The 14,724-nt window shown below is 38.4% G+C and overlaps 1 protein-coding gene across 2 annotated transcripts in view; it reads right to left on the minus strand.

Moving 5' to 3' along the window:
- Nucleotides 1-14,386, minus strand: part of LOC126268234 (nucleobindin-2) — a 71,054-nt gene extending 56,668 nt beyond the window's left edge. The window contains exons 1-4 of one of the 2 annotated variants that reach the window (XM_049973882.1): nucleotides 13,934-14,386; nucleotides 8,879-9,009; nucleotides 4,361-4,471; nucleotides 543-767 (exon numbers count right to left, since the gene is read on the minus strand). In XM_049973882.1, coding sequence (XP_049829839.1) covers nucleotides 543-767; nucleotides 4,361-4,471; nucleotides 8,879-9,009; nucleotides 13,934-13,970 — 504 coding nt within the window. In that variant the 5' untranslated portion in view covers nucleotides 13,971-14,386. The remainder of the gene's footprint in view (nucleotides 1-542; nucleotides 768-4,360; nucleotides 4,472-8,878; nucleotides 9,010-13,933) is intronic. The other variant, XM_049973883.1, reaches the window with a different exon arrangement.
- Nucleotides 14,387-14,724: the final 338 nt, after the last annotated feature.

Genomic DNA, 14,724 nt, shown 5'->3' on the forward strand with positions numbered 1-14,724 from the left:
TTCACTACCAGCAGTTATGAGTCTGACTATAATAACTTATATCAATTTCATTTCTACTGTATAATATGTTACTGGTGGCGTTGATGGCCATGAGAGGAGAGGGTGTGGGGTGTGGAGTAGTAGTAGTAGTAGTAGTAGTAGTAGTAGTAGTAGTGGTCCTCAGGTCCAGTGCAAGTGGTGCTTTGTGTGTGTGTGTGTGTGTGTGTGTGTGTGTGTGTGTTCTATACTGAGACAACTTTTAGTAGTCTGTTTCATTGTGCCTGTCTGTGAATGAATACCTCCTTTGTGTGGAGTTGAGTTACATATAAAATGTTTCTAACACTGATGCTCCCTATCGATTGACCCATCCCTCTTGTCACTTTTCCTCAACTTATTCTCAGCTTTTTCATCTAAGTCAATTATTAATCTAAGAGATGTCTGGGTCTCCAACTACGAATCTTGTGTTTTGTTTCATTCATCGCCACTTACCCTGCAACATTTCTTGAAAATTTTTATATTTCTTAGCAATAGAATGCTGGTATCTTCATAATGTCAATACTAACCTTTGCAATTAATTTACGCAGATCTTCAATCTCAAAAGTATGAGGATTTGAATGATCAAGATGTTCTGGTGGTATCTTGAGGTGATCTGTGTCAATCCCATTACGAAGTTCATATTCTTTGATTGCCAAATGTCTGAGTCGTTCCAGTTCTTGACGCTTCAATTCATCTAGTTTTGTGCGCACTTGATGATTCACATATTCCAGTTCTTGAGCTATTTTGCCTGTCTACAAAATAAAAGCGTGACTGCAGAATACTGTAATATATATGTAATTATATACAAGAATAAAAGCTTCAAAAATACAGGCTAACACTGAAGCTTCAATCAAATAGTCTTTCACAGTTACCAGAAGACAAAGCACATACACAATGGTGTTGATTGCATCACAATATCCCCATTACATCCCGAGATATTGAGACGCAAAGTTGACGCTTGAAACACCTGACATGCGCTGCTAGTGCACGTACTGAGGCTCAGGCATCACCCCTAGCCTATGGGAAAATATCTGCTGGAATGTACGACATTTATACAGGATGGCAGCAGACCGTATTATTCGCTTCGGACCTCTTGATAAATATGGAAGTGTGATTACGCATGTCAATCACATTGTGATTACGGGCAGCATGGGGTTCACGCCTGAGCCTCAGGACGTGCGCTAGCAGAGCATGTCGGGTGTTTCAAGCGTCAACTTTGCGTCTTAATATCTTGGGATGTAATGGGAATATTGCGATACAATCAACGCCATTGTGTATGTGCTTTGGCATGCTATGGATTGCTGAAGAAGAAATATAGGAGGTCCATTTTAAAAAACATAAGTTTGAGTTAAAAAACACATATGCTTTTGTTTTAGAATGTTTCCAAATATGTACATTCATGGGCCCCAGCCCTACATTGATACCGGTGAAAGTCTTTTTCCAATAGCTGTTATTGTTCCAGAGATATTTTGGGTGGACAAGATAGCTGGGACACCCTGTATATCATTGTATGAAACGCTTACTGTTACCATGATGCCTTTCCTGCCCTGTGATCTACAGAGGCCTGGCCCAAACGCACTGCACCATTGAACAGATTGATGCTTGGAAATACACCACTGTAAATGACCTTTCACATCAATTTGTACACAATATTATACAATGACACTCAGAAACATGACCAAATTTTTATCAGTTTTGTTTTTTATTCACACACTGATAATTACCTCCAATGAAAGCTTACAAGGGAATCATCCAATTCCACATGTCAAAACCTACCTTGAAATTTGTTGCATATGAAGAATACATCAAAAGAAACACAATGTCAAAATTTTAGCTGCTAAGACACACTGCAAATACTTTTAAAAAATTGTTATATTGCCAAATTTTTAGCTCACCAGGCGACTGGAGGAATGTACACCCCTATTGCAGCTACAGCAGACAGTGTACATGCAACACGGCAAGCACCTAGCTTTGACTGACGCCAAATTGGTAAACAGATAACATGGCACAATGCGAATGGAATTTGTAAAGCAAATTTTAGTTTCCGCTAACAGTTCCTCTGACAAAATTGTTCACAGTTGACATTCACTCGAATCTACACTCATGTATATCCATAACACCTTGCAGCTGCCTCTGCAGTATCACAAAGTGTTAACAATGGGGAAAATACTCTATTAATTTTCTGTTTGTTTATCTCATACATGGTTGTTAATAGGTGTTATTTATTAGTTAATTTCTTTGAAGTTCATTTGAATGAATTGAGATTAGCTAAAAATTGCGTGGAAAAAATTAAAAGAAATAGAAAATAACAGACGATTTCATGAATTGAGGTTTGTATGATTGTTGTGCTAATTAACACCCAGAACGAAAATACAGTATCTTGCCAGCTCATGAAAACATGAACAATATTAACTTTCAGTAACAAAGAAAAGGCTGTAAATTTTTTCGTTAAATTAAGGAAGGGGACAACACTTAAAGTTAAGCAGTGTGTAAAACTGTTTTCATTTTAAATCTGAAAGTGAACTATATCAATGGAAGATCATCTAAAAAGTATGAAATATGCACCAAAATGGAAATGGCAAAAGTGTGAAAAAGGCTGTTTGGAAGATATGGAACTGTCATTAACAGATAATGCTACAGATAAATTTTTAGATGGCGTGAAAATGAAGCTTCTTGTTTTCCCCTAAAACACTGAGTATAAAGCCAGTCAGTCCGATTTCGAGCAAGAAATGCATTCAAGGCAAATTAGGAGCAATAATTTAAAAAAAGAACTGTTTCGAAGTACAAATTCTGTAACTGACATAGCAAAATCAGGAAAAATGTGAGAGAATAACTTTCAGTTTCTTACCAGTTGCAGAAAATAATTCATTGCTTTTGTTGAACTTGTGGTCTGGACACCACAACACCTCTGCCCTCAAGAGAATGGTGTACAGGCTGTTAACATAATTCAGATACCATTTGGAACTGAAAGTATTATTCAACCTTTCTAAAGAAATTTTTCCAACATTGGAAAGGATGTGAATGTATGCTTTCCTGGTGTATACAGCTGGCGAAGAGTTCTTCGGGCTTCCAGCCAGGTGGCGGTGTCTTCAAACTTCGACGTTTTGACAAGTGACATACTCATCTTCTGGCGAAGTGCCGAGACTTTGTGGATGCCAGTCCCCAGTTTGAAGACACCGCCACCTGGCTGGAAGCCCGAGAACTCTTTGCCAGTGTAAAGAATTTTTTGTGATTTCAGGTTTATCAGCATAATAGTACTGCTAAACTTTAGTCATCTGTGCATTGTCAGTTTGCTTCACCATGTTTTACCAATTTGATCAAGTATGCAGCACCATATGCAGAACAATGGCCATGACCATTTCTTATGCATCTCAATCCTGTCTAAATATAACTAGTATGTGACATGCTTTCTTTTAACAGGTTTAACTGATGTAAGGACAATGTTAGTTTTCATTATCCAATAGACAATTCTCATTATTGTGATGACTAGGGAATAAAGAAGTTAGTAAATTACACACCATTCAAAAAATTATCGTTGAACTGTACTACAGGAACTGTTATAAAATATCTTGTCAACAAATTAAAATTCTAAATTGGTCGAAGTCGTTCGTATTGTAACATCATGCACTGCCTTGATTTTCTTTCCTCTACTTGTTTAAATGTCTCTGAGCACTATGGGACTTAACTTCAAAGGTCAGCAGTCCCCTAGAACTTAGAACTACTTAAACCTAACTAACCTTAGGACATCACACACATCCATGCCCGAGGCAGGATTCAAACCTGCAACTGAAGCGGTTACACAGTTCCAGACTGTAGCGCCTAGAACCACTCAGCCACCCCGCCCGGCTCCCCCCTACTAGTCACTTGTGCAGTAATTACATCTGCAACAGTTTAGCTGTTGATATGAACTGCAAGTTTTTAAAAAAATAATGATTTGAGTCTTTTTGGTATGACTTAAGTGCTTAACATTCACACATGAGTGCACTTCATGTTGTGCGACATTACATTCTCTTTGTTCACCAATTCTGCACTAGGCAGGAAGGACTGTACAAACAGCTGTTCATGTGGAAAAAATGAGTAACTTTAACCTTTCCAAAAAAAAAAAAAAAAAAAAAAAAAAAAAAAAAAAAAAAAAAAAAAAAAAAATACTTGCAGTGTGACTTAGCAGCTAAAATTTTAACAGTGCATTTCTCATCATAATTTCTTCCTGTGTGAAAAATTTCAGGGTAGGTTTCAACATGTCGGATCGGAACATTCTCTTGTTAGAACTAAACAGAATCTAAAGAAACTATCCCAAAAACTACAGGAAAAGGTACTTTAAACACTGATATGGAATACCACTTACACGAATATCAGCTTCTTCAGCCTTTTCCAATTTACGTCTAAACTCTGGATCACTCTCTAGTGCTGTCACAACTTCTTTCAAGTAACGAGAGTACTCAATTCCAAGTGGTTCCTGCACACACACACACACAAGAGACAATAACTCACTGAAAATAGTATTAAAATTGTAGTATTAAAAATAAATTTAAAAAAATAAAATTATGCTAATGATCCTCATAATGTGTTCTTTGGATTATGAAGTTCCATGACTAAAAAAAATATGAAACTCTACAAGTATTCAAAAAATAATTATAGGAACAATAAGTACAGCATATTCAGTGACATAAACGAAATGTATACAAATCGTGCCTTCCTGCAGATCTATCCATTTCGTCAATGCCGGTGGCAAGATGGAAACTGAGACAAACATGTACAAATGGCAAAACGATCCCAATATAATCTGGAAATAGATTTGTATTGCATGTAAAACCTACAGATTAAGTTTGCAGCATTCCTGCAAAAGAAGGCACAGGCACATGGACACATTTGAGGTCAATACAATGCTGCTGAAGCAGATCAGTGTGTGTGTGTGTGTGTGTGTGTGTGTGTGATACAGAAAATCTGGGCCATTCCTCATCTGTTAAGTTACATTCTACACACTGATTCCAGAATGATATTATCAGTCTGCAAACTATAAACAAAAAGTCAGTCATAATGAATGACATATCATTTACAATACCACAATCACACCAGGCCTCAGATGCAACAGCAGAAAAACATCATTAAATGGTTATTTATAACATGAAATTTACTGGTTCATTCTGATTTGTTAATATACTTCTTTGTGGTATGTGAACTGGTAACCATAACTGATATTCATACTAGACACCTCAAAACTAAAGAGAAGACAACATCGACAAATTTTTTTGAGAATTAACAAACTGTCAGTCCCTCTCAGAGGGCACCGCCTTATCGTAAGCACCTTCAGTGCTCGGCGGGAGGGTTTGTGTGCTTTGATGATGTCGAGAGCTGTACTGGCAGTAGTGTAGCTACTGGCTGGGTCACCCAAGCCAGAGTGATCTCGACTGAGAAGCCAGATGAAGTGTGTCCCACACCATAGAGTAGGGGGGACTCCATAGGCTATGTCATCAGCCCCTCTAGGGGAGCTAACCCCGAAATGAAAGCCCAGTCCTCCAAGAGTTGAGTGCAGTGTTGATACCCCTGCCTCGTAAAATGCAGTGTTGATATCCCTGCCTTGTAAAAAATATATTATTGTGAATAATTCAACAATGAATGTTGTACTGCCCCTACATAGACAAATTGTGTTAGGAAAGAGGAACATGGATTTATTGGTGATTTCATTTGGAACATAGAATGTGTGTACGCTGTTGCATACAGGAGTAATGGATAGTGTTGCAGAAGAGGTGCTAAGGTATGGAATGGGAATTGTTGCACTGCAAGGAATTAGGTGGAGGGGAAGAGGAGAGATTTGTACACAGAAATTCTCCCCACCTATTCAGGAAAAGAAGAGAGACAAGCGGAGTATGGAGTTGGGTTTATAGTCTCCAAGAATATGCGAAGACCTGTTATTGCTTTCACCCCATATAGTGGAAGAATATGTACTCTGCATATGAAAGGCAAATTTCACAATGTGACCTTTGTGAATATATATGCCCCAACAAAAGAATCAGATGAAAATACTGCAGACATCATCTATAATCAACTACAGGAGGTATGGGACAGAATACCCAGATATGATTCCACAATAGTTCTTGGCGACTATAATGCAAAACTGGGAAAGGAAAAGGCATTAAAAAGCTTGCTTGGTAAGGAAAGTCTGTATGACGAAATAAGATAATGGTATGAGGGTTGCCCAGTTTGCTTCTGCAAACAAGTTGAGAGCAATAAGTACCTGTTTTCCAAGGAAAAATATCTACACAGGGACGAACAAATAAATCATACCAAATAGACCATATATTGATATAAAAAAGGTGGGCATCCGATATGGAAAATGAGCAAATTCTGATTCTGACCACTACTCAAATTCTGATTCTGACCACTACCTAGTAAGAGCCAAAATGAGAAACTTGCCATGGCTGCCATAGGAAGTAGTAGCAGAGTAAACATAAGGAATATAGAACAATTGAAAGATAGGTCTACTATTCCCGAAGTACCAGAACAGATTGACACAGGAGTTACAAAAGAAAGAAGGTGGAGATGATAGAAAAAATGGAACTCTATTAAAGATGCCATTAGGCCAACAGCACACGAAATACTGGGGCAAGCAAGGAGACTTAGGAATGAAGACTGGTATGATGATGAAAGTAGACAGGCAGTGAAACAGAAAAAGGAAGCAAGACTGAAATGCTTGCAGCAGAATACTAGATCAAATCAGGCACTGTATAATGAAAAGAAATTAGAGGCAGAAAGGGTATGAAGGAGGAAAAAAGGGAAGCCATGAAGAGAAAGATAGAGGAGCTGGAAGAGCACTGCCAAAGGAATGAAAGAAGAAAGTTCTACAAGAACATTAAAGAAGGATCTCAGGAATAGAGATCGAAAATAACAGCTTGGAAGGACAAAGGGGGGAAATTTGCTGACAGGTAAACAAGATGTTCTGGATGTATGGAGAGGATACTTCAAGGGAATTTTGGAGGGCAATCCTACCAGGAACAAGCAGCTACTCGATAATACTGCAGATCTGGAAATAGAGGAAAGGGGAACTATGGAAGGTAGTGTATTGTTTAAAATTGTTTAACGCCAGGAACTGATGAAATAACTGCATAAGTGCTAAAAAATGGGGGAACTTATCTTCATAAGTGGATCCACAAACTTATTAAGTTGATATGGAACTATGAAAGAATCCCATAAGAATGGACCTTAGGTGTAATTCAACCAAAACATAAGGAAGGAGAAAAGACCTGCTGTTCAAATTACCGAGGAATTACCCTGCTAGATGTAACCTATAAGATCTTCTCTAGTATTATCTACAAGAGGGTAGCACCATATGCAGAAGAGATTCTAGGGGAATATCAGTGTGGATTTTGGCCTAATACATCAACAAAAGACCAGATATTTGTGTTGAGGCAAATACATGAAATGACCTATGAGTATAACATTGAGCTACATAGACTTCAAGCATGCCTTTGAGTCTCTATAGAGCCCAAATGCTAGATGATTTGCTACTGCTTGGTATGCCATCTATATATGTCTCACTTATTCGAGCATCATTGCCTGGTTCCAAGGTTGCAGTGCGAGTAGATGGAGAACTGAGCAATTGGTTTAGCGTAAGTAAAGGAGTCGGTCAAGAGGACACACACTATACATTAGGCAGATGAAGCTGCAACTATATAAGGTCACGATCAGGCCAGTAGTAAACCCACTGATGTGAAACATGGATGCTAAGGAGTGTTGATGAGCAACAGTTCAGGAAATTTGAACATAGAGTGCTGTTTAAGATCTATGGGGTAGTTCAGAATAATAATGGTTTCTGGAGATATAGGATGAATGGTGAGCTGGACGGCCTCACACAAGGAGCTGATATCTTAAGAATTATAAAAAAGTAGAAGAACAGCCTGGCTTGGGCATGTCTTCAGGATGGATACTGAAAGAACAAGTAAAAAGATTTTTGAATGGAGACCAATCGGAGGAAGACAGAGAGGAAGACCACGAAAACAGTGGATAGATGATGTAGAAGAAGATATAAAATCACTGAGTCTGAGGATGGCGGACAACTGTGCTGGAGTGGGCAGAATGGAGGAAACTTGTTGATGATGCTAAAACCCACACAGGGTTGTAATGGCAAGAGAAGAAGAGAACAATCTGTCCGTTTCTGTTAATAACGTGCTGCCTATATTTAGTGGGGTGAAAATCGCCGCCGCCGCCGCCGCCGCCGCCGCCGCCGCCGCCGCCGCCGCCACCACCACCACCACCACCACCACCACCACCAACAACATAAACATGATCAGACCTAGAGAGCCACAGGGGATAACTACCATGTTATCCTCTGCTGATGGTGTCACTGGATGTGAAATAGAGAGGAATGTTAGCAAACTGATGACCCAGCAGCTGTCATCTTTCCTGATCTCTGAGCCATGGCTTCTCTCAAATAGCTCCTCGGTGGACTTCACAAGGCTGTGCAATTTTCCCACCTGAGATCTTTCTTCAAGAACAGAGTCACTGGCAGCATCAAGAACTGGACCCAGGTTTCCTCATGGCAATCCAAAATCCAGACCATTTGAGAAATATGTATGTCACATAAAACACCTCATCCAGCATCCACAAATAGGGGCATATAGAGACATACTTAAAACTGTTTAGCTCACTTTGAAGAATCCACTACAAAAAAATATGTGCCACATGTTTCTCTCATCAAGTACTGTATCTACATGAGTTATGAAGGAAATTAGCCAACTTCAAAACAGATCTGAGCAAAGGGTACAATTTATTTGTCAAGATCACAAGTTACAAATAAACTGCTCTTTACAGATTGAATCATGAAATAAAACTCAATATGGGCAACAGAAATTTTAACCAAGCTTACCAGATTATCAGTTTCATTTATCTCGTTTCCATCATTTTTTTCATCATTTTTCTTCTGTGTTACAGGTGGTCCAACAGTATTTTGAACAACAAGTAAGGTACAAAGGAGTACCAAGATACCTTTCATCATTACTGCAACAAATATAACAGCACGATTAATACATCAGGATACTTATATCAATAATTACTCTATTTAGCAGACACATTCTGTGTGCATATGTAATTTTAAAGAAAGAAGTTTATAGGGGAGAAAATACTGTAAGTGGCTTAAACTATCAGTATGAAAGATTTGTTCATCTGATAACACTACTGGATGGATGGGTTCAAGGAACCAAACTATCGCGTCATGTTCTCTCTGTCCTTGGTGAATGAAATTAATAAAATTCTTATAAAATGGGCAACCAAACTGGTCCTTAGTATGTTCATCCAGCATGGGAAAAAAGCAATAAGGCTAAGATAAAGCCATGTATAAAACAAAAAAGAGTAAACTACCTCAAACTGAAGGGTATTAAATTGAATTAACTGGAGACTTTTCTTGTAACAAGAAGCACAACTTATGCATCTGAACGGCAGGCATTCCATTCACTATGAAAGACTGGTAAGTAGTCAAGGTCAATAAAATGGTACGAAGAAAGATAAAACACTTTAATTAAAACCATAAGGAATGTAAAAGCACAAATGAATTAAAAGGTTTGGTTAGGGGTCAGGCCAATCCTCTCCACCCAAAGGCCAGATGGCAAAACCGTATTGCTGACCTTCAGGTAAAATTACACGAGCTACACTATAAGATAAAACATAAAACTAGATTTGCTACAAGAATGTCATCTGCTAAAATTGAGGGTAATGACTAAATTGCTAGTTTCAGAGTTTGGATTATTGTGGTAAAAGTGGGGCACTGTTAAGATGTATTCCACTGATAAGGGATACCACAACTCCAACAACATGTTTAAGAATATACGCATGGGTCACTGTAGTACGGTCAATGCAGAGTCAAAGAATTTTAGGTTCTCAGAACATTCTGCACGTAGCCATCTTTTATGCTACGTAGCTTGTTGGCATCTGTGATATAGCATTCCATATTCAATGTAGTCAGGAGTCATTGGGACAGGATCTTCCTTAAGGCATGAATAGATAATGGCTAGCAGTGCCATATAAACATTCCTATAGTAAAGAGTACTGTTCATTGCCACCTACATGTGTGAAGATATAGGTCATTCAGCTATGAATACACAATCATGGTTGTAAATAGTTTTTGAACTCTAATTTGTTCACCACTGAATTAAAACTGTTTTCATAAACATATAGGTCTGTCATGTCTGGACTGCTCGACTGAAGGATAGAGATGCATGGAAAAGATGTACAAATGATCATGTGAGAGACTTCAGGAACGTCACACATACTTCAGTGTGGATGATGAATTGTGGACGGGCTGATATGATGACACCAGTCAACGGACAGTGAAAAGTTTTGTGTTGCAGTATGTCGAGGTTCTTATAAGATGTAACTGTGACTAGGATCACTGCCTCTGCTACATGAGAGCAAGGCTTGGGTTCAGGAAATGAATTTTTTGTTAATACATATCCGATTGTCATTTACTGTCCTTGTTTTCGATCTGTTCTGTGAAGAACTATGATTTTGTATTCAGAAACAATGAGTCATCTATTCTGCTACACCTACTCTGGGGCACACGTTTATCTGTTTTTTTAGTCAGGTTTCCTCCACTAGTGTAGCTAAGGAACGAAATATTTTGGGATTATATCCCTGCACTGTGTTGATCTGACCCATCTGGCGAGACTGCTGAGGAAGTCTGACCATCTGCCTGTGCTTCTTCATTCACACATTTTATGTCTTAGTTCCACCCATTCCAGCTGGGTGCTCTCCCCACAGGCAGCACCAACCAACCACAGCAGTAGCTAACTGGCCGAACCAACCATTGCACAGAGTCCCAGCATTCAAATTTTGACAACCACGAACTCCTGGGCATACACGGAGATTTGACATTTCAGGCAACAACAGTGTGATCTTTGAGTGGTCAAGGGAATATAGCTCTGTGCAGGTATCTTACAACAATAGAAGTAATAGAGAATTTCTGCCACTTGGACAGTAAAATAACAATATGGCCAAAGCAGAAAATGAAATGCAGAGTGGCAATAACAAGAAAGGCATTCATGAAAAGGAACAATTTGTTATACTGAATAAAAATTGTTAAATCTTTCCCAAAAATAATTGCCAGGAATGTAACCTTGTATGGGAGTGAAAAGTGTACAATAAGCACTACAGACAAGATGAGACGAGAAACTTTTAAAACATGATGTTACAGCAGCTATGCAGAAAAGGAGACTTTCAACAGGATACAACAGTACAGAGAACTGTGTCAAATCAGTATTTAGACTGAAGACCTAGCAACATCAGCTATTATATGACATGACGTTTATCATTAATATAAATTACAGTAAATTTATTGAGCTCTATCCTCAAGGCATCAGCTAATATAACTCTCATGGACAACCAATGCACAGTTGTGTATCTAAATGTATTTTAACTACAGGACTGAGAATTGTCCATCAGAGGCATATTAGCAGATAATGTTGGGATATACATACTGTTTCTTCAAGCAATATTTATGCACAATAAATGAAAGCTATAGGAAGCTTACTCCTAAAACACACTATCAGATTTTCGGTTCTACTAAACCTACCAATACAGGACATAGCACTCTCTCTCTCTCTCTCTCTCTCTCTCTCTTTTGGTGACTGGCAGGTCAAAATTCTTAACACCAGTTTCACATGTTCACACTTAATGGGTTTGCAATGAACTTTTGTCAAAAATCACATTATTTAAGCATTTATAATGCTATTCCGAATATCATTTCTGTAAATACCATCCACATCCGTCAAACCAGTACGTTCAATTTGTATTTATTCCAAAGTCTACAATAGGGTTTGGCACGTAATTTAGTTGAAAAGCCTGATGTAAACCTTCCAAGAAGAAGATAGGGTCGACCGAAGCGTCCGATTACACTTGTCGGCTTTGACCCGTGATGTAAGGCTGTTGTGGTGTGTGACATTGACAGAGTGGAATTTAGTTTGTGAGAGTGGCTTCTTTGTCGGTATCGTTTTGATGTGATTGGTGGTGCTCTCTGGTGGTGTGTTTATGTGTTGTGTGATACATGCTGTTTTTGGTTTAGTGTGCGTGTGTGGCACGTTTATAGGCGGTGTATTGTTGCGGTCGGTGGTTCTCTCTGGTAGTGTGTTTATGGGTACGGAGTTCATTTGTGTGGTAGCATTGCATGTATGTGGTATCGGTAGTGTCTGTGCTTTCAGCGGAATATTTTTCAGTGAGTTAACAATTTTGGTTTTGTTATGTCGATGTTATTGTAGTCTTTTTCTGTTCGTTGTATGTGAATTTTGGTAAATAGCTTTTTTTATGTCTTTGGTAGGAATGTATGACTGACAAGGTCAACAGTTTTCGGATGTCGGCGATGATGAGGGACAGTGAGTTGTCTCTAATAAAACTTCAACTATTTAGAGTTTTGGATTAAGTCATGAAGTGTTCAGTGTATTGTGAAGAAATGAGGCTTACCAAAGTTCCGGCGTCTTGGACCAGGGACAGCTGTATGTGGAGATGTCGTAAGGATAACAGGTCAAGGGAAGTGTTTGATTACAATTTTGTTGGTTTGTTGTTTTTTTTGTGGTAGTTATGATTGTGGACGTGGTTTCAGTTTTGGGTTTTACAATTTGGTATCGTTAGTTTCTGTTGACCTATATAGGTCAAGGTAAGTGTTCGATTCCAATGTGTGGTTGCTGCATGTTTTCCAATATCGAGAGTTGATGTTAAGCTATATAGCTCGAAGGAAGTGTACGATTCCTGAAGATAATTTGACGAGTTTTGTGTTGTCGGTTTTTTTCGTCGTTTTGTGTGGTTTGATATGGTGGTGTGAGTCTAAATTTGTTTATATTTACTTTGTCCCCACGCGAACACCCCCAATTTCCCACGCTTGTCTCGTTAGTTTCATCGAGTTTTTGGTGATGGTGGTGGTAGTGTGTGGGTGTGATTCGATGTATTTTCGTGTTTGTGATCATGTTTACGTAATGACGTCATAGGCGCCACATTGGAGTCGTAGTTGTGAGGTCATGGGTTAAAGCCGACGGGTGGAATCGGACGCTTCTGTATTTCCGAAGATTACACATCAGCATCCTAGATTAGATTCCAGACTTATTCTCAACAATTTCCTTATCACTTTCGAGTACAGTTAGCTATAAATGTCCCTCAATTTCAAAATATTTTATAGTCCTACGCTTTACATTCACTCAACCATGAATCCGTATTTTGCCCGTTAGTTTTACATTACACATAAAAAATAGAAGAAAATTATGTCAGAGCTTGCGAAACAAAGTTTTCTAACACTTTTTGGCAGTATATAAAAAAACTTCCGTCTGTGTGTTCGTAATGGTAACATAAGGACCATATATTTCTTCCACACACGAGGGATGACAGAGTTAACGTTTCATATATTAACGGCTACTCATCTGCAACTAGACAGCAATCAAGGGGGTGCAAATATGGGTAATGAAATAACCAGATCTTTAAATGACCGTTTCTTCCAACTGTCTGTCTAAAATATATGGAATCTACGAAACGTAAATGTTTCCGAAACTACATTTCTTTTGTTTTGTTGCATTTTTGTTTTCGTTATCTAAATACTTTCATCAATAGCCAGGAGCAAACATGAATTGCATCATCCATCTCTCCTGAAATTTAGGATGACTTGGGGAAAATTAATAGCGGCACGTCATATTTCAAAGCGAAAAAAAGGTGTACATATACGCTGGTTGAAGTAACTAATCTTGATTATTAGGAGAAAAATAATGTCAAACCAGTTTATAACTGAAATATGTCAAAATGAGAAAGTGGGCCTCTTTTAATACCACGAGCTAATACATTCATAATTATTAACAGCACTGAATACTACTTCCAGCGTACTCACGTCAAATAAAACTGTCACGGAAATAAATGCACTAAAATTATGTGACAAAACATTTCACTGGCTACTTACGTGGTTTACAGCAACACCACAGATCAACACTACTCATTTGTTCATTTCCGTGTATCAAACATACACTACTCAAAGATTTTCATTACAGACCACTCACTGTATTTCAAAACAAAGAACTAAAGCTTGCAGATGATCCAAACTGTTTTTACAAAACTTGGGGAGATGGATAAAGCTCAGCTTCGATAAAGACGTGTCATCTGAATCTGACACCTCAAGTTAACATCAGGTGGCTTCGATCAGTCTGTCCACTCTTCCGTCCTCCATTTTGGCACATTATTGCCTTTAACCGGTAAAGTTCTGATCAGTATGCATTGAATATGGTAATTTCTTATTTTGCTACAAATCGTTTAAATTAGTGAAACGAAGATCGAACTCATTTTAATTTCCCGCAGACCAAAATGTTACTCCAAGTAGCTTCTCAATATGGCGGTGCATACGGGTGTACAGGTAAATCGCTCCGTAAATATCGATAAATTACCTTCAGTAAATTACCTCCTATTCGGAAAAAGTGATGAAAGGTGTCAGAACATGTGTAGTGATGCATAAATGGTATCATTAATGTTGTTTTGTGAAAGCAAAACTCAGTAAATATTCGTGTGATTGCAGAACTGAATGCAAGGGCTATGAAATTGCTCTGCAAATGTGTAACGCTGGACTCGAAATAACTAGGAGGGAACGACTGCAAAATGACTTAAGCAAAGCTAGACAATATGCCGAAATGCTGAAGAGTTTGATTCAGTATGTCGGCATTCCCATAGAGACGTAAAGTTGTGAACAAGAGAGTGCGTATA

This window comes from Schistocerca gregaria, chromosome 4, assembly GCF_023897955.1.
Source record: "Schistocerca gregaria isolate iqSchGreg1 chromosome 4, iqSchGreg1.2, whole genome shotgun sequence".
Taxonomy (NCBI): domain Eukaryota; kingdom Metazoa; phylum Arthropoda; class Insecta; order Orthoptera; family Acrididae; genus Schistocerca; species Schistocerca gregaria.